Source organism: Nycticebus coucang, chromosome 13, assembly GCF_027406575.1.
Source record: "Nycticebus coucang isolate mNycCou1 chromosome 13, mNycCou1.pri, whole genome shotgun sequence".
NCBI classification, from domain to species: Eukaryota; Metazoa; Chordata; class Mammalia; order Primates; family Lorisidae; genus Nycticebus; species Nycticebus coucang.
The window spans coordinates 101,333,998-101,355,291 of NC_069792.1; the positions used below are offsets into that span (position 1 = coordinate 101,333,998).

At 40.6% G+C, this 21,294-nt stretch overlaps 1 protein-coding gene across 2 annotated transcripts in view; it reads left to right on the forward strand.

Moving 5' to 3' along the window:
- Window positions 1-19,825, forward strand: part of GML (glycosylphosphatidylinositol anchored molecule like) — a 56,887-nt gene extending 37,062 nt beyond the window's left edge. For both annotated transcript variants that reach the window (XM_053559319.1, XM_053559320.1), the window contains exons 2-4: window positions 4,537-4,634; window positions 5,191-5,298; window positions 19,412-19,825. In XM_053559319.1, the coding sequence (XP_053415294.1) occupies window positions 4,556-4,634; window positions 5,191-5,298; window positions 19,412-19,707 (483 nt within the window). In that variant the 5' untranslated portion in view covers window positions 4,537-4,555 and the 3' untranslated portion in view covers window positions 19,708-19,825. The remainder of the gene's footprint in view (window positions 1-4,536; window positions 4,635-5,190; window positions 5,299-19,411) is intronic.
- Window positions 19,826-21,294: the final 1,469 nt, after the last annotated feature.

Sequence of the window (21,294 nt, forward strand, 5' to 3'; positions counted from 1 at the left end):
TTTGAAGAATATTTTGTCAAGAATGTGTGGTATCACTTTCTTCTTCACCATTTGAAACTATTCTCTTGGTTTTTGTTTTTCATAGTTTCTGTTGAAAGTTAAAAGACAAAAATGTTTTGTCTTTTTTCCACTTTGGCTGCTTTTATGATTTTCACTTTTTTTCTTTCTTTTTTTTTTTTTTTGTAGAGACAGAGTCTCACTTTACGGCCCTCGGGTAGAGTGCGTGGCGTCACACGGCTCACAGCAACCTCCAACTCCTGGGCTTACGCGATTCTCTTGCCTCAGCCTCCCGAGCAGCTGGGACTACAGGTTCCTGCCACAATGCCTGGCTATTTTTTTGTTGCAGTTTGGCCGGGGCTGGGTTTGAACCCACCACCCTCAGCATATGGGGTCGGCGCCCTACTCACTGAGCCATAGGCGCTGCCCGATTTTCACTTTTTTTCAATGGTGTAACTGTGATGGGTCTAAGATTTGTTTTATTTGCATTTATTCTGCCTTGGACCTGCTGAACTTTTTAAGTCTGGGGGTTATACCTTTAATTCGTATTTGAAAATTTCTATCCCAGTAATTCTTTAACTTTCCTCTCTTCATTTCTCTGTCCTCTCCTTGTGGGGCTCGCATTTACTCGTGTGCTACATGTCCCTGGTTCTTTTCTTCTTGTCTATTTCTTTTCCTGGGTATCAGTTTGGTTTTTAAAAATAGACCTAGTCTTCATATTTTTCAGTTTTTTCTTCTACTGCATCTGGTCAGCTGTTATTGCCATCCAAGTGAATTTTAAAGTTTCTAATATTTTGTTTTTCTATCCTACAATGTTCATTTGATTCTTCTTTAGATTTTCTCTATTGATAGTTTTCATTTTTTTTAAATTGATTTTATCTTTTTCTCTTTAGTATTCTGACTATGTTATTTTACAGCATGTGTATTTTAACACCAATATTTTGGTGGATTGTGGATTTATTTCTATTTCTGTTGTATTGATTAGCACTCTCTGATAGAATAAAACATATTTGTAGTCTTCAGTTCCTGACACGAAGCTCCTGAAACCTTTGTCATTTCCTGAGTGATGGAGGTAATAGCATTTTTTTGTCATACTATTTTGTCTTAGTATAGCTGGTCCTCTGCATCTGCAGTTTCTGCATTCAAGAATTCAACCCACCACAGACTAAAATTATTTGATAAAATAAAAATAAATAATAATATGGTAATAAAAATACAAATTAAAAATTAATATAACTATGTATATAACATTTACATTGTGTTAGGTATAAATAATCTGAAGATGATTTAACGTATACAGAGGATGTGTGTCAGTTATATGCAAATATCTGCCATTTCTTATCAGGGACATGAGAAGCCTTGGATTTTGGTATCCTGGGGAGTTTCCTGGAACCAGTCCCCCTCAGATATTGAGGGAAAACTGTATGCTTCCTGACACAAGAGCCTAGGACTCTTGCAATCTCAGGAGTGTAAGAGTGTCTTTTGTAGGCTAATGAGGTAACTGTGGGACCCTTAGACAGCTTCAGGTTGGAGTCTGGTCCTTAGGAGATGAAGATAGCATTAGAGGGTTGAAACGTTCATCCCCACCCCCAACCTCTAGCCACGGTGGAGGGGCTCAAGATTGAGTTAGTTGTCAATGGCCAATGATTTGATCAATCTTACCTAGTGAGACCTCAATAAAACCCCATAAACTGTGGGGTTCAGAGAGCTTTATAATTAGTGAACAAGTGAAGATTTGGGGAGAGTGGTGCCCAGAGAGAGTGTCGAGGCTGAGCCCCTCTGCACATACCTGGCCTTGCATATCTCTTCCTTCTGTTTCTCAGTTGCTTGCTTTATGGTGCACTGATAACAGTAGGAAAGTCTTTGCCTGTGTTCTGTGAGCTGTTGTAGCAGATTAAGTGGTGGAAGTCTTAGGAACCCCTGACTTATAGCTGATCCATCAGTCTACAGGTGGCCCAGAGTGTCAGTTTGCATCTGAAGTGTGAGCAGTCCACAGGACTGAGCCCTCCACATGTGAGGTCTGCCCTAACTCCTCATGGTGTCAGATTGAATCAAATTTCTTGATCCCCACTTGGTGTCCAGAGAGTTAGAGAATTGGTTTGTGTGGAAAAACCCACATATTTGGTGTCAGAAGTATGGTGTTATAGAAATAGTTAATAGTTAAAAAAAGAAGAAAGAAATAGTTCATAGTATGGTCCCCTACCTCTTACAATCCTGTGGTTTTTGTTTCATCTTTTAAAAAGAATCAATTTAGTTGTCTCTTTCTCTTTAATATTCTCATTCTAATTTTTAAAGCACTCATATGGACATGTCAACATTTGCGTGAACTGTGGTTTTATTTCTGTTGCTGTTTTATTGATTAGCAGTAACCTGTTCCTGACTTTTGCATGTCCTGTGGTTTTTTTATTTAATGTCTGACATTGTGTATAAGATAGCTGTAAAGCTTGTAGATGATTGTATGTGACAACCCAAGGTGAGTGCCTTGAGACAGCAAGTGTCGCAATCTGTGGACATTTATTAAGCCAAGGATTGAGGATGCGCCTGGGAAACCACAGACAAATCTGAGACCATTTTTCTGAAGTGAGGGGAACTCAGTTTTTAAAGGGAATAGAGCACACAAAAGGGAAAAAAAAGGAGGGAGTGGGCAGTGAGGGGTGTGGATAGTCTTAGTAGACCCCGCACTTCCCATTTTACATTAGATAAAGCAAATGTTAGAAGAGGAAAAGGGCAGGAATGAAGGATGGGTTAAGTCCCTGTGTCCCTGTCTCGGTGGGTGGAAGGTGGTCTGCTCTCATCCCATCTCTGTTCTGCACCTGGAAAGACAATGTGCAATCAGCATAGTTAGTGCAGAATCAAACAGGATGTTGTTCCAGGAGCTAGACTTAGCCTGGGGATGCAAAGTTACCACTTAACGAGTCCTTGCTTCTGGGACCCAGCAAGGAGTTTCCATGTGAAAGACCTGAGAGACAGTCCTTGCAGACACCTGAGGACTTCACTCTTCTGTGGGATCAGGCTGACGGGTGGTATTAGGAGAAGATCTGCTGTGGAGGGGGTGTGACATGACTGGGCCTCCAGGTTTGACCTTCCCTTTTTATAAGGAGTTGGTCCTGAGATTTTGTTTTCCTTATATGTGTTACTTGTGGATATGTCTGCCCAGTCTTCTCTCAGGGAGTCTGTGGAAAGACCCAGTCCACTGGCCTGCTCAGGAACAGAACCTGGTTGAGATGGTTGCAGCTTTGAGTAGACCCAGGCCACCTCTGGAGCCAGCCTCTGTCCCTAATCCTGACTGAAGCAGGCATGAGCTATGCTCTTTCACATCAGCCCAGCCAACTCCCACTTTTGCTTAGATGTGAGGAGGAGGCCTGCCTGGCTTTTGGTTCAATTCATGCAATTTTATTTCCCAGCTGTGTGTGGCCAGGGAGAGTTGGCTTGCCCAAGCATTTCCTAAATGTATGGCTTGTCTGAATCTTCAGCACTGGCAGTTTCCCCTTTCTAGGCTTTGACTTCTCTCTTGAATCTCACCATACACACCTGTTCCACATGGGCCACTGGCTGTTGGCAGAGACCAGTGGTGTGATTGTGGTGGCAGCTTCTAGAAGCACTTTGTCTCCTAGGCTCTATCACACTACAGAGCTCTTACCACACTACAGAGCTCTTACTTGGCCTTTCCCAGTAGAGTCCGTCCCACCTCAGCTCCTGGGGACAGACTCTCCCAGGGGAAAATGTGCTTGGTCTTTAGGGTTCCTGGAGATTTCGGGCCATTTCAGCCCCCTGTGAGCCAAAACAGTGCTCTGGTTTGTATTTCCTACTGTGGTTTGCCTGTGGCCAACCTGGGTTTCAGCCAGTGCCCAAACTGACAGATGTATCATCAGTGACAGCTGCTCCTTCAGAAGGGCTTGGGCTTCTTTGATGCCCTGGCGGTATGGTGGGCATTCCTGCCCCACAGTGGTGGTTCAGGACTCAGTTGCAAGGGGCCCTGGAATTTCCCTTTGCCAGTAACCAAGAGATGGCTCTGTGAAGCCCAGGTCCAAGGAAGACTTGATTCCAGGGGGAATTTTTTCTTAAGGACAATAGGTACCACCTTCAAATTTGGCTTCTGACATGTTCTGCACTTGTTCCCCTTCTGTCACCTCACCCCTGGTTGTGGAATTTCTTGCAAGATCAGGAAATATACCAGTGGGTGATATTCAGAAACATTTCTCGGGTTGCTTTTGAGACCTAGAGTCAACCACTGGATATAGAGAAATATTTGGGGTGTGAATACTCTGGATAAGCTGCCATGTGAAGCAGCCCTAGGACTTCCCTGACTTGAGAGGTGATGATGAGCTTGTCCAAGATGAAGGCATGAGGATGGCAAAGCCTTTATGTGTGTAAGACCTATGCAACCCCAGTCCCTAGCCAAGGAGCTGCCTGCCCAGTTGGGGAGGCATTCAGGTGGGCAGGGGAGGGAAGATCACGGGCTGTTGGTACCAGCAGCAGGAAGCTGGTATGCAGAGGTGCACAGTGGCTGATGTGGTGTCTTGTCCTCCTCACCTTCAGCCTCAAGCTCCTCCAGGAAATGATGCTCCCCTTTGCTTTACTTCTTGCCATGGGGCTCCCACTGGTGGGAACCAATATCACCGACGTTGGTCGGGACTGTAAGTATCATTCTCTCTCACTGTCTTGAAGGGGATCTTGACCAGAGTTGATGGGGGTCTTTGGAAGGGTTGACTAGAATTTGGAGCATCTCAGCTAGCTGGGGTTGGTGTTGTCAGTGTAATTAGGAGTGGGAATTAGTCAATTTTGGGAGAGCATGAGCAAGGAGGCAAGGCTAGGAGGCAGGAGGACTTCCCCAAATGAACAACTCCCTGACCAGGAGACCTGAGGGAGCATCTTGATGTGGCACTTGCCCATCCGGCCAGGCAGGAGTGGCCAGGGAAATCCAGGAGCATGAAGACCTGCCTTGGTGAGGCAGACCTGCTATGCAGAGCAGAGCTATCCCTCAGCTTCTCTGAGAACAGGAAGAGCTCCTTTGGACACCTGCTTCTCTCACCAGAGCTGGTCTTGTCCAGACTCAAGATTGTACAGAGATCTGAGTAGTGATGCTTAGGGAAGTCCCTGGAGGTGGAGGGCAGGGGCTGACCACTGGAGTGGGGTGGAGCGGGCTAATGATGTTGGGAACTGAAGCTTGATGCCTGCTTTCTCCTCTCTCAGGGACCTTTAATCTGAAATGCCAAGAATGCTCAATCATAAATGACTTCAACTGTGATAAAGTATTAGAATGTCCCTATCACATCAGGCGCTGTTTGATAATCTCCATTCGTAAGTACCTCTGTCATTTTGGCACATTTTGGCACGGTCTTCTACTTGAGCTGTTTTGGGGGCAGGGCTAGTCTGCTTCTCTTTGCACAAGCCCTGTTACCCTTCCCTGGTATGTATCTGCCCCAAGAGTGAACCACAGGCACAGGGCTCAGCCTCCTGTGAGGTCATTGTCCTGTCGAGTTGGATGTTCTTCAAGGCAGAACGGTCAGACTGTGCATCTGTGATGTCTTGAGGGTATGAGCATCGCTGGACTTGGAGGCCTCTGCCTCTTGTCTGTCTCAGGTTATGTTTGTAGACACCCAGTACAGCATAGTGACTCTTCTGAGCTGGCCATCAGCTTGTCCTCACTCTTGCTCTCCTTCATGCCATCTTTCCCATTGTAGACCTTGTGACCAGCACCAGTTCCTAAGACCCCAGCAGATGCTCTGCCATCAGACCACAGAAATGACAGGTGCCCCAATGGGTCAGTTTAAACACATCTGCAGGAGACCCATTTGTATCCCCCTAACTGGGAGGGCAAAGGTGCTTGGCTTTTGAATAGCTTTTGATATTTTCCTGCAAACTTTGACTTTTCTGCCCCACCTCAGTCCTTGCTCTGGACTATTCCTCTTCAGAGTCCCAACTCTCATCCCTTTCATGGCTTCTTCCATGGGCATGGAAACTATAACATCTATATTTCATAATATGTACCTGTCATACTTTAGAGGGTGTTTTATTGGGTGGACCCTGATGGATACTAGGACAAGAATTTATAAGAGCTTTTGGCAGAGATTTGGGAATGCTAAAATGCTTGGACATTTTCCCCTTCCAGATACTTGCTGATTTTTGGGACTGTGAAAGATGGTAAGCAAAAGGCCTCTGTGAAAACCTTCTGAATGTCAGAGACTTAAGAGCTTCCCTCCACAGCTGGCATCAATGAGATGTTGGAAGAGGAACACACAGACCTATGGGGCACAGGGAGAATCCAAACACAGCGTACATGGATATGTCCATCTGACTTTTTTTTTGTTGTTGAGACTGAGTCTTGCTCTTCTGTCCCTGCTAGAGCACAGTAGCATCGTTACAGCTCACAGCAACCTCAAGCAATCCTACTGACTCAGCCTCCTGAGTAGTTGGGCCTGCAGGTATGCTCCACCATGATTGGCTCATTTTTAAAAAAAATTTTAATAGAGACGGAGAGTTGCTTTTCAGACTGATCTCGAACTCTTGAGCTCAAGGAATCCACCTGCCTCAGCCTCCCAGGGTGTTAGGGTTACAGGTATGAGCACTGTGTCTGGCCTCAACTGACTTTTGACAAAGGTGCAAAACCATCAATGAAACATTCATGGGGGAAATACACCTGCAGATCAAACCTTATATAAAAATTAACTCAAAGTGGATCATGAGCTTAAATGTGTAAGGTCAAACTCTAGAATTTGTAGGAAAAAAAGACAAATAAGAGAAAATTTTCAGCATCTAGGGTGAAACAGAACATCTTGGATTTGGCCCCAGAGTATGAACTGTAAGAGCCATCTCATGATATGGCTGTCAGCCAACTGAAAGCCTTTGTTCTATGAATGAGCATGTTAAGAGAATGAAAAGACAAAATACAGACTACAAGAAAATATCTGTAAATCACACATTAAACAGAGAACAAGTATCTTGAATTCATGAAGAAATCTTAAAAGTTCAATAGTCAAAATCTATCCAGTCTCATTAGAAAATCAGCAAAAAAGACATAAAAAGACATTTCACTAACATGGATTCACAGGTAGCAAACAAACACATGAATAAAGTCTAAACATCATTGGCCATTAAGGAAGAACAAATTAAAACCTCAGATAGCACTAATCCGAGTGGCCAGAATAGAAAATAGTGACAGCAACAAATGCTAGTGAAGATGCAAAGAAACCACATCGTTCATAGGCTGCTGAAGGGCAGGACCTGCAAAACGACGCAGCCACGTAGCAAACAGTTTCTTTCTTTCTTTTTTTTCCATTAAGTTATTTGTACATAGATCATGAATACATTTATGCCATTATGGGATTCATTGTGTTGATTGTATAAATTGGAGTCCTTCCATCCTACTAATTAACATAGCCTTCACCTCATTTACCCAATTACAGTGTTAAGACATTTGTGTTCTACACCTGATAGATCCAACCTGTACTTGCAATATGCTCCATAGGTGTGATCCCCCTATTAACCCTCCCTATATCGACCCACTCCCTTCCCTTCTCTTCCCCCTCCCTTCCCTCCTTCATCCTGGGCTATAGTTGTGATTCATCTTCCATATGAAAGTGTGAGTGATTATAAATTGGTTTCATAGCAGTACTGAGTACATTAGATGTTTTTTTCCATTCCTGAGATGCTTTACTAAGAAGAATATTTTCCAGCTCCACCCATGTAAATATAAAAGAGGTAAAGTCTCCCATTTTTTAATGCTGCATAGTATTCCATGGTATACATATACCATAATTTATCAATCCATTCATGGGTCAGTGGGCACTTGGGCTTCTTCCATGACTTGGCAATTATGAATTGAGCTGCAATGAACAATCTGGTGCAAATATCTTTGTTGCCAAATGATTTTTGGTCTTTTGGATATACACCTAGAAGAGGAATTGCAGGATCAAATGGCAGGTCTACATTTAGATACCTGAGTGTTCTCCAAACTTCCTTCCAAAAGGAACGTACTAGCTTGCATTCCCACCAGCAGTGCAGAAGTGTTCCTTTTTCTCCACCTCCATGCCAACAACTATAGTTTTGGGATTTTGTGATGTGGACTACTCTTACTGGAGTTAGATGGTATCTTATAGTGGTTTTGGTTTGTATTTCTCTGATGATTAAAGATGATCATTTTTTCATGTGTCTGTAGACCATGAGCCTTTCTTCTTCAGAGAAGCTTCTATTCATATCTCTTGCCTACAATGAAATGGGATCACTTGTTCTTTTCTTAATCAATAAGTTTGAGTTCTTCATGGATTCTGGTTATTAGACTTTTGTCGGAAATATAACTTGCAAAAATCCTCTCCCATTCTGAGGGTTGTCTGTTTGCTTTACTTAGTGTGTTCTTGGCAGTGCAGAAGCTTTTTAATTTGATCAGATCCCAGTAATGTATTTTTGATGTTGCTTCAATTGCCTGGAGGTGTCCTCCTCATAAAGTATTCTCCCAGGCCAATTTTTTCAAGTGTTTCCCCTGCAGTCTGTCCAAGAATTTTTATAGTTTCATGTCCTAAGTTTAAACCCTTTAGCCAGTGAGAGTCAATTTTTGTTAGAGGAAAAAGGTGTGGGTCCAGTTTCAGTCTTCTACAGGTCACCAGCCAATTCACCCAACACCATTTGTTAAATAGGGAATCTTTCCCCCAATTTATATTTTTGATAGGTTTATCAAAGATCAAATGACAATAAGTGTCTAGGTTCACCTCTTGGTCTTCAATTCTGTTCCATACATCTATCTCTCTATTTTTGTGTCAGTACCATGCTGTTCTGATCACTATTGATTTACAGTATAGTCTGAAGTCTGGAAGCATGATTCCTCCCGATTTGTTTTTATTTCTGAGTAATGTCTTGGCTATTTGAGGTTTTTTCTGTTTCCATATAAAACAAAGTACTAATTTTTCCTGGTCTTTAAAATATGACAGAGGTGCTTTAATAGGGATCACATTAAATCTGTAGATTGCTTTAGGTAGTATAGACATTTTAACAATGTTGATTCTTCCCAGCCATGAGCATGGTATATTTTTCCATTTGTTAACATCTTCAGCTATTTCTTTTCTCAGAGTTTCAATAGTTCTCTTTAAGAGATCTTTCACGTCTTTAGTTAGATACACTCCCAGATATTTCATCTTCTTTGGCACTATTGTAAAGGGAAAAGAGTCCTTGATTGTTTTTCCCCTTGACTATTGTTGGTACAGATTTGTGAGTGTTAATTTTGTAATCTGAGACATTGCTGTATTCCTTGATCACTTTTAGGAGTTTTGTAGTTGAGTCCCTGGGGTTTTCCAGATACACAATTACATCATCTGCAAAGAGTGACAGTTTGATCTCCTCTGGTCCTATTTGGATCCCCTTGATTGCCTTCTCTTGCCTGATTGCAATGGCTAACATTACAATGTTAAAAAGCAGTGGAGACAAAGGGCATCCTTGCCTGGTTCCTCATCTGAGTGGAAATGATTTCAGTTTTACTCCATTCAGTACGATATTGGCTGTGGATTTGCTGTAGATGGCCTTTATCAGTTTATGAAATGTTCCTTCTATACCTATTTTCTTAAGCTTTCTGATCAAGAAAGGATGCTGGATATTATCAAAAGCTTTTTCTGCATCAATTGAGAGAATCGTATGGTCTTTGTTTTTTAATTTGTTTATGTGATGTATTATATTTATGGGTTTACATATATTGAACCATCCTTGGAACCCTGGGATGAAACCCACCTGGTCGTGATGTATAATTTGTTTGATGTGTTGTTGGATTTTGTTTGCTAGGATTTTATTGAATATTTTTGTATCAATATTCATTAGAGATATTGGTCTATAATTTTCTTTTCTTGTTGGGTCTTTTCCTGGTTTGGGAATCAGGGTGATATTTGCTGAATGTGTTGGGAAGTAGGCCTTCTTTTTCTATGTTTTGGAAAATGTTAAGTAATATAGGTACTAGTTCCTCTTTAAAGGTTTGGTAGAATTCTGATGTGAAGCCATCTGGTCCCGGGCTTTTCTTTTGGGGGAGATTTCTTATAGTTGATGCTATTTCAGAACTTGTTATAGGCTTGTTCAACATTTCCACTTCTTTCTGGCTAAGTCTAAGAAGGTGGCGTGTTTCCAAGTATTGATCTATTTCCTTTAGATTTTCATACTTCTGAGAACAGAGTTTTATGTAATATTCATTAAGGATTTGTTGAATTTCTGAGGAGTCTGTTGTTATTTGGTCTTTATCATTTCTGGTTGATGAAATTAGGGATTTTACTCTTCTGCTTCTGGTTATGTTAGACAAAGGTTTATCTATTTTATTGACCTTTTCAAAAAACCAACTTTTTGATTGGTTGATCTGTTGTATGATTCTTTTGTTTTCAATTTCATTTAGTTCTGCTCTAATTTTAGCTATTTCTTTTCTTCTGCTGGGTCTAGAGTTGGAATGTTATTCCCTTTCCAGTTGCTTGAGATGTCCCGTTAGGTTGTTGACTTCCTCTCTTTTTTTCTTTTGAGGAAAGCTTGCAACGCTATAAATTTCCCTCTTAGGGGCTCGGCGCCTGTGGCTCACGCGACTAAGGCACCAGCCCCACACCTGAGGTGGTGGGTTCAAATATAGCCCAGGCCCGCCAAACAACAATGATGGCTGCAACCAAAAAATAGCCGGGCGTTGTGGCAGGTGCCTGTAATTCCAGCTAGTTGGGAGGTGGAGGCAGGAGAATCGCTTGAACCCAGGAGTTTGAGGTTGCTCCTTAGGGGAGTTGATCTACTCTGATTATTCATGTTGCCAGAGTTTTTCCACTGATTCCACCTAATAATTGTTTTTTACCAGTTGGTTAGATGGGCAGATAAGGTTAAAATGAATTGGGAGCTCTTGGAGTTGTAGTTAACCAGACCTTTGTCAAGGATCTGGGGCTGGTGACTGCAGCTTTTTCCGCTACAGCTTTGCACAGGACCCATACAGTATTACAGTCTGAGGCTGAGGAAACCTGCTTGGTGTGGTGGGGTTAAGTAGCTCTGTCTTTTATTCAGCTGGTCCTTGTCCGATCCTATTGGATTAGTGACTCTTGTTTGAAGTCTTAGCTGAAGTTTGCTTTCTTGGAGTCGCAGCTTCCCTCAGCAGAGGTGACCTGCAAGTATCACTCTTCTCTCTCGGCTTGGCTCCCAGTTTTCAGCTTAGTTGGGTACTTTCTGGACATTATCCTTCCCTCTGGACAGGAGCTTCTGTCGAAGGCTGGCTCCAGTCAGCCATCTTGACCCTATCAGCAGTTTCTTTAAAAACAAAAAATCAACTACCATATCTTCCAAATTACACTCCCAGGCATTTTTTCCCCACTGACTAAAAACTTATGTCCACACAAAAACATGTAGATGGAAGTTCATAGCAGCTTCATTTGTCATTATCCCCAAACCAGAAACATTCTGGATATCCTTTGTCCTTCAATGGGTAAAGGGTGCAACAGACCAGAGTGTGTCCCCACCCTGGGATGCAACTGCTCAGAACTAAACACGATACACATGACTTGAATGAATCTTTAGGGGTTTCTACCAAGTGAAAAGAGGTGATCCCCAGAGGTCCCATACCACATGATTCCATTCATGTAATGTTATAGCAATGACAGAGTTGTAGAAAGAGACACCAGCCTAGTTCTGCAGAGGATCAAGGACAGGGAAATTGGGTGGAAAAGAGGTGTATCTGTGTGGGGTATACTTGTGGTTCTTACTGCTCTCAATGCTTGTGGCATTAATCCTTGTGGCAGGTATTACAGTTTTGCAAGCCCTTACCATTGGGAGCACCTGAGCGAAGTGCACAAAGGATCTATCCATATTATTTCTTACAACTATATTTGTATATAGAATTATCTTGAAATGAAATATTTAATGAAAAAGAAGTTAAGAAAACCTAACACCACTAACTACATTAACATTAAAATGGCTATAATTAGCAGCCTAGGACTTTCTGAGTAGAGAAAAAAATAAGTAGTATTTTCTATTTACTAGAGATATGCTTAAAATAAGAACACTTCAAGTTCAAAAGTAAAATACAAAAAAATGGTATATTTAAAAATTGTCTAAGGAGGGCGGCGCCTGTGGCTCAGTGAGTAGGGCGCCGGCCCCATATGCTGAGGGTGGCGGGTTCAAACCCAGCCCCGGCCAAACTGCAACAAAAAATAGCCGGGCGTTGTGGCAGGCGCCTGTAGTCCCAGCTGCTCGGGAGGCTGAGGCAAGAGAATCGTGTAAACCCAAGAGTTAGAGGTTGCTGTGAGCCGTGTGACACCACGGCACTCTACCGAGGGCGGTACAGTGAGACTCTGTCTCTACAAAAAAAAAAAAAAAATTGTCTAAGGAAAACTTTTACACAAAAGTAAACTTCAGTATTTTATGGAGATGAGGCAATAAAACTGCAAGGAAGATGCTATGGTCTAAATCTGTAGGCACCAAATAACACAGGATGAAAATATATACAGAAAAAAGTGATAGAACTTAGAAAGGCAAACCCACAGTTATACAGTTGACATCCACACACCTCTCTCCATAGCTTCTAGATGCTGTAGCAAGGAGACAGTACTTACCATGGCTGTGGTCCAGAAGTTGGTGGACTTCTTCTGTGAAGGACTGGATAGTAAATGGTTTCAGCTTTGTGGGCTTCCTGGTCTCTGTTGAAACTACCTAGCCCTGCCTTTGTAGGAATGGAAGCAGCTCCATGTGAAAAACATATTATTGTTGATGTGTTCCAATAAAAGTTTATTTACAGACACACTTGATGGGCTGTATTTGTCCTGCAGGCTCCTGTTTGCCATCCTCTGCCATAGAAGGTTTGAACTACAGCATTAACAAATGAAATATTGACATAGATAACATCAGAACCAGGAATTAGCAAAAATGGGATCCTTATAAGGGTATATATGATGTTTACAATATTGACATTTACAGAATTTAGACATGACATAACACAAGCATCAGCAAAGTTCACATGATTGAAACTATGTAAGTTCTCTTTGGGATTGCACTTGGAATCACTGTGAACTAGGAAACCACCAACTACCTGGAAATTGTATGCAGAGTATATCTAGATAACACCAATCACACAAAAGAGAAATCACAACAAAATGAGGAAATACTAAGGTCTGAATGATGACAATATGACACGTCAAATGAGTGGAAAGTGGCTGAAGAAGAGTTCAGAGCAAAATCTCTACTTATGCAGTCGAATAGTAGAGGGAGCAAAGCTGGAAACATCTGAGCTTCCATTGAAGAAGCTGGAAAAAGAAAGCAAAATTCCCCTAAAGCAATGAGGAAGGAAATATAAAGAGGATTGAAGAAATCTTTGAAATAGAAATAATAAATAAAATCAACAAAGCCAATAGGTGGTTCTTTGGAAAGATTTATAGTATTGGTAAAACCTAGTAAGAAAAATCAAAGATGGAAAAATAAAATTCATATTTCAGAATCGAAATGGAAAAGGAGGCATCATCAGACTTTGCAGACCTTACAAAGAAAATGAGAGATGATAGTAGCCCCTCTGATGGAATGAACAAAAACCTGAAAAACAGAACCATATCTGACCAACAAAGAAATCATAATGTCTAAGTGTCCTGTTAATGAAATGGAATCCTTTATGAGAAACCTACCCACCAAGAAATCTTAACATCCAGCTTGCTTCACTGGCAAATTCTTCAAAATGTAGATGGGAGAAATAATACCTATCTTACACATGTTCTTCCAGATGATAAACAAGGAAGAACTACTTTCCGACACATTTATGATGGCAGTTTAATCCTAACACCAAAACCCAACAAAGACATTACAAGAAAGGGAAATTACAGACCACCCTTTCATATGAGTATAGATGCAAAAATAGTACCAACAAAATATTAATGCCATGCAGTATCCTGGGCAGGATCCTGGAGCAGGAGTGGAACGGTAAGGACAAATGGAGGAAACTGAATGACATATGAAGTTATGCTAATAAGAATGAGCATGTTTTCCTTAGTGGTGATAGATGTACCACAGGGATATAAGCAGTGCAAGACAAGGAGACTGTGTATGAGATGTGTAGGGAATCTTCAGAACTTTTTGGAAATCTAAAATGATTTTAAAATAAAAAGTTCATTTATGCATGTGTGTGTACGCATGGACACACATCACATCCATTACCTCATGGACTCAAACTCAGAATTGCACTGAAGCACATATTAACAAAGAAAAAAAAAGAAACATAATTGTGGATGCTAAAACTTTTTGATAACGTCCAAAGCCTTTTCCAAATTAGAAAATAAATCTCTAAAATTGGTATAGAAGGGACATTTCTTAAACTGATAGAGACCATCTACAGCAAACCCACAGCCAATATCATATTGAATGGAGTTAAATTGGAATCACTTCCACTCAGATCAGGAACCAGACACGGCTGCCCATTGTCTCCATTGCTTTTTAACATTGTAATGGAAGTTTTAGCCACTGCAATTAGGGAAGAAAAGGCGATTAAGGGTATCCATATAGGGTCAGAAGAGATCAAACTTTCACTCTTCGCGGATGATATGATAGTATATCTGGAAAACACTAGGGACTCTACTACAAAACTCTTAGAAGTGATCAAGGAATACAGCAGCATCTCAGGTTACAAAATCAACATTCATAAATTGGTAGCCTTTATATATACCAACAACAGTCAAGTTGAAAAAACAGTTAAGGACTATCCCATTCACAGTAGTGCCAAAAAAGATGAAATATTTGGGAATTTATCTAACAAAGGACGTGAAAGATCTCTATAAAGAGAACTATGAAACTCTAAGAAAAGAAATAGCTGAAAATATTAACAAATGGAAAAACATACAATGCTCATGGCTGGGAAGAATCAACATTGTTAAAATGTCTATACTACCCAAAGCAACATATAATTTCAGTGCAATCCCTATTAAAGCTCCACTGTCATACTTTAAAGATCTTGAAAAAACAATACTTCGTTTTATATGGAATCAGAAAAAACCTCGAATAGCCAAGACATTACTCAGAAATAAAAACAAAGCAGGGAGGAATCACGCTACCAGACCTCAGACTATACTATAAATCGATAGTGATCAAAACAGCATGGTACTGGCACAAAAACAGAGAAGTAGATGTCTGGAACAGAATAGAGAACCAAGAGATGAACCCAGCTACTTACCGTTATTTAATCTTTGACAAGCCAATTAAAAACATTCAGTGGGGAAAAGATTCCCTATTTAACAAATGGTGCTGAGTGAACTGGCTGGCAACCTTTTAGAAGACTGAAATTGGACCCACACCTTTCACCATTAACTAAGATAGACTCTCACTGGATCAAAGATTTAAACTTAAGACATGAAACTATAAAAATACTAGAGGAGAGTGCAGGGAAAACCCTTGAAGAAATCGGTCTGGGCGAGTATTTTATGAGGAGGACCCCCCAGGCAATTGAAGCAGCTTCAAAAATACACTACTGGGACTTGATCAAACTAAAAAGCTCCTGCACAGCCAAGAACACAGTAAGTAAAGCAAGCAAACAGCCCTCGGAATGGGAGAAGGTATTTGCAGGTTATGTCTCCGACAAAGGTTTAATAACCAGAATCCACAGAGAACTCAAACGCATTAGCAAGAATAGAACAAGGGATCCCATCGCAGGCTGGGCAAGGGATTTGAAGAGAAACTTCTCTGAAGAAGACAGGCACGCGGCCTTCAGACATATGAAAAAATGCTCATCATCTTTAATCATCAGAGAAAGGCAAATCAAAACTACTTTGAGATACCATCTAACTCCAGTGAGACTAGCCTATATCACAAAATCCCAAGACCAGAGATGTTGGCACGGATGTGAAGAAAAGGGAACACTTTTGCACTGCTGGTGGGAATGCAAATTAATACATACCTTTTGGAAAGAGATATGGAGAACACTTAGAGATCTAAAAATAGATCTGCCATTCAATCCTGTAATCCCTCTACTGGGCATATACCCAGAAGACCAAAAAGCACATCATAACAAAGATATTTGTACCGGAATGTTTATTGCAGCCCAATTCATAATTGCTAAGTCATGGAAGAAGCCCAAGTGCCCATCAATCCACGAATGGATTAATAAATTGTGGTACATGTATACCATGGAATACTATGCAGCCTTAAAGAAACATGGAGACTTTACCTCTTTCATGTTTACATGGATGGAGCTGGAACATATTCTTCTTAGTAAAGTATCTCAAGAATGGAAGAAAAAGTATCCAATGTACTCAGCCCTACTATGAAACTAATTTATGACTTTCATAGGAAAGCTATAACCCAGTTATAACCTAAGAATATGGGGAAGGGGGAAAGGGAGGAGAGGGACAGGGGAGGATGGGCGGAGGGAAAGTGATTGGTGGGATTACACCTGCGGTGCATCTTACAAGGGTACATGTGAAACTTGGTAAACAGTCTGTGAAGCTAGTGAATGATGCCCCATGATCATATCAATGTACACAGCTATGATTTAATAAAAAAAGAAAAGAAATCTCTGAGGGAAATGAAAGCAGAAAGGAAAATGGATCTCTTAGAATGAGATGAGAATTAAATGAAAATGTATCAAAGATTTTCCCAATGAAGTAAAAATTGAAGTAAGATACCTCATATCCCCACCTCTATTCCTAATGGAACTGGAGTTCTTAATTCAGGCAAGAGGAAGAATTAAAACACTTGGAGTTTGGAAAGGGAGAATTTAAACTGCTACTATTCCTCAGAGTTAAACTTTTCAAAAAACATGTGACTTTTAGCAAGGACACTGAACACAAGTTAAGTATTCAGAAAATCAATTTAAAAAAATTATCTTTCCATACAGCAAGAAACAACTTTGGCATTATAACTCACAGCAACCTCAGACTTGGGCTCAAGCGATCCTCCTGCCTCAGCCTCCTGAGTAGCTAGGACTACAGGTGCCTGCCATAACGCCTCTGCTAGTTTTTCTATTTTTAGTAGAGACAGGGTCTCACTCTTACTCAGCTGGTCTCAAACTCCTAAGCTCAAGCAATGCACCCAGCTCGGCTTTCCAGTGTGCTGGCATTACAATATGAGCCACTGAGCCTGGTCAAGAAACAAATTAAAATTTTACAAAAAGAATACTGTTTTTAAGAGCACTGCAAAATCAATGCCTAAAAAGAAATGTAACTAGATTTGTGCAAGATTTGAACACCAAAATTGCAAAAACACTGTTGCAGACTTAAGCACATGGAAGAATACAGCATGCTCATGGGTCATGAGATCCAACAAAGACATCTCTTTGCCTCACTTTAATCCTTGAATTCAAGAGAATTTCAGTCTCAGCAAGAGTGTGTGTGTGTGCAAGTTGATTCTGAATACTTATTGGAATGTAAAAGGTTGGGATTAGCTAAGGCATCTTGAGGAAAAAGAAAAAACTGAAGGACATGTGCTCTGAACTATCGAGATTATTTATGTAGTTTAATTAATTAAGATAATGTGTTGTTGGATCCTGTGGCCAGGATTGAAAAATAGAATACTAAAATAGAAAGAATTCAGAAATAGCCACATACATTCAATGACTTGCTCTTGGACAAAGGTGACCCAGAAATACAGTGGGGAAGGATGTTTGTTTAAATTCAATAATGGTGGTTATATTAGATAGATATACACAGTATTTGCACTGTACAAAAGAAGCAGTTTCAGGTGGTTTGCAGATCTTAGTGTAAATACTGAACGAAGTTTTTAGAGGAAAATGTGGAAGAATATATTTGTGTCCTTTGGGAATTTAGAATTTTAAAAACAGAACAAAATAGTGCTAGTCGTATAAATATGAAATTGATAAATTATATTGCATTAAATTTCACAACTTCTGTTCCTAAGGAAAAAACCCTATAAAACAGGAAAAATGCAAGATGAGGAAAAAGCATTTCAAAACATGTATCTGCTAAAGGACTCCTATTCATAATATATAATGAACTTCTTCCTACAAATTAATAAATAAAAAGCAGATTTTCCAATAGAAATTTGAACGAAAGACTCAAAAGAAACATACTAGAAAATGCTATCTGAATGGGTAACAAATATAAGAAAAGTCATCCAGTGTCATTCCTCTTTGATGAAAATGCAGCTTAAACCTGCAACATGACAAACCCACAAGGAATGGACTCAATATTCAAAAATGCCCATTCTTGGTGTTGTCAAGGATTTGAAGTGTACACTATCCTTTGGAGTATAGGTAGGTTCAATCCAGTCTGGAAAATGCTTCAACATTATCTGCTGAAGTTGCATATTAAAGACTCAGGGATTTCTGCTCCTAGGTACATAGTTAATAAAAAAACTCACATAGGCTCACCTCAAGACAAAGACAACAATATTCATTGTAGCACTATTTGGAGTAGATGAAAGCCAGAAATAACCATAATGTCCATGGACACTAAACTGTGGTGCTTTCATCAATGTAACTGTACACAGCTGTGAGGATGGGCAGTACACAACAATGCAGCCATAGGATCATGTTCATGAACACAGAGTAAAGCAGAAGGAGCCATGAACAAAACAGACATGAAGTGCGATTTCACTTCATTAAGTTCAAAAACAGGCAAAACCAATACGTGGGCATAGAAACCCACACACTTCTTGTGTGCGGCTGTGGCTGCTTGTAGAAATGTCTGAGTGAGGAGTCGGGGCTTTCATCTTGCCAACTGCAGAAAATCAGATTAAGGCCACATTAATATGGGAACCCCTCTTGCAGGTCTTTGTGATCCTTGGGACATAAGTAAAGCATGATTCCTAGTCTTCACCCTAAAGCTTCAGAATTATGGCAAAAAGCAACCCGGGCATTTCATTTGTATAGCTACATGAAGGGTATTATGACACTGTTTTGGGAGGACCAGCGGCAGACATAAAGATAGCAGCTTAGATAGAAAAAATATTGCCAAAAGAGATTCTTGGGCTAATGAGACTGCCTGGTGCAGCAGTCCCTAACCTTTTTGGCAGCATAGACTGGTTTCATGGTAGTTAACTTTTCCATGGATCTGGAGTAGGGGGAATGGTTTCGGGATGATTCAGGCACATTTATTGTGCACTTTATTTCTATTATTACTACATTGTAATATATAATGAAATAATTACACAGCTCACCATAATGCGGAACCAGTGGGAATCCTGAGCTTGTTTTCCTGCAACTAGATGGTGCTATGGAGGGGAGATGGTGACAGATGAAGCTCCCCTCGCTTAGTCCTGCTCACCTCCTGCTGTGCAGCCCAGTTTCTCACAGACCACGAGCCAGTACCAGTCTATGGCCCAGGGTTTGGGGACCAATGCTCTAGTGGACTAGAACATTTTCATTATAGAATTCTAGAATGTTGCCACAGTTGGGAATGTAGAATTGAGTTGGTTATAGTTGATTGTGAGGTGTGTGTGCTTTGACATTTATAAACAGAAAATGTGAAATCAATAATTTTCATCTCTACTTCATTTTCAGGTTTGAACCCACGGGAACTGTTTGTTTTTAAGAACTGTACATTCAACTGCACATTTGTATACGAATCTCAAATGCCTCCTGAAACCCCAAGAAAACGCTACAAAGCTAATAGTTTCTACTTTGTTCGTTGTTGTAGTGGCATGCTTTGCAATACGGGAGGACCTACTAATGTTGAAAGGGACTTGGTGCCTGAGGGAACAATTGAGGAGGAGCTTCCAGATGGAGCTATGAGTTTCTGGGAGTGGAAATATGTCCCAATCTTTGCCTGTATCATAGTCAGCAATACACTGACTTGAGAACTCCTGGGAAGTGCTGCTCACCTTCCCCACTCCTCAGAGAAATTTTGCTCTCATCGCCCCCTTTTAAATCAGAGATACTGATCACAGTGCCTCCAGTTGGTTTAATTATGGCTTATTTTAAGAGAAATAAAGCAAATTATTGTTTGTTGAAAATTTTCACGAACATGTGATTGCATACAGTCAGGTGCCGTGGTGCAGTCGCTGAGCAGATTGGTCCTCTTGCCTACTACATGCTTGGGGATTACTTTGTGATTTCAGTACAGTCGTGTGTCGCTTAACAACACGGACATATTCTGATGAGTTTGTCATTGTGTGAACATGACAGGGTATACTTACACAATGGTGATAGCACAGCCTGTACAGCACGGTACTACACTGAATACCCAATGGTAAGTATTTGTGTATCTAAACATATAAGGTACAGGAAAAATACAATGTGTAAGATACAAAACAGCGCACCTGTGTAGGGTGCTTACACACCAGTTCCAGCACCTAGATCCCCCTTCAGAGCAGTTTTGGCACTCTTTCTGGAAAGGCCATCAGAGCTATTATCATAGTACCCTTGACATCCTGAATGTCATCAAAATGTCTTCCTTTCATTATTTCCTTTATTTTTGAGTAAAGAAGTCATTGGAAGCCAGAGCGGGTGAGTAGCGAGGGTGTTCCAATACAGTTATTTGTTTACTGGCTAAAAACTCCCTCAAAGACAGTGCCATATGAGCTGGTACATTGTTGTGATGCAAGAGCCACGAATTGTTGGTGAACAGTTTATCTTTTCACACAGCCTTTTCAGCATTTCCAAATAGTAGACTTGGAAAATGGATTGTTTGTCCATCTGGTACAGATTCATAATGAATAACCCCTCTGATATCAAAAAAGGTTAGTGACATCATTTTGACTCTAAATTTGGACTGATGGAATTTTTGAGACAGAGAATTGGCTCACTTCTATTTCCACTTCGATGCTTGGTTTCAGGTTTGTATTGGTACAGCCATGTTTCTTCACCAGTGAAAACATGGCCAAAGCATCATCTTCCCTCTCCAAAGGTCTTGGCAAACCTTGACTCTTTTTTGCTTTCGTTCATCTGTGAGCTCCTTTGGGACCATTTTTGCACACACCTTTCTCATGCCAAGATTTTCAGTAAAGATTTTCCCGTTTATCTATTGATGTTTATTTGATCTGCTTTGCTTCTCATGGTCAGCTGATATTAATACAGAATTTCACAAATTTTTGCAATTTCTTTTGTCAGTTGTGCTCATTACTGGCCATCCTGATCTCTCTACATCAATGAAGCTATCTCTCCCCTCAGAAAGACATCTAATCCTTTTGTTCAGTGCTGTTTTCTTAATGGAATTATCCACATAAACTTGAACTAACATGTCCCTGACTTCACTTCCCTTCTTGCCAAGTTTAACAAGAAATTTAATGTTCATTCATTACTGTAATTCAAGCTCTGACATTCTTTCAACAGCACTAAAAGCCACACAACAATGAATGCCACTCAGCAAGACACCACCACATTTTGACATGAACTCAGCTGTGAGAGACTGGTATACCAAGGTTACAAGACCTTACTGAGCTATT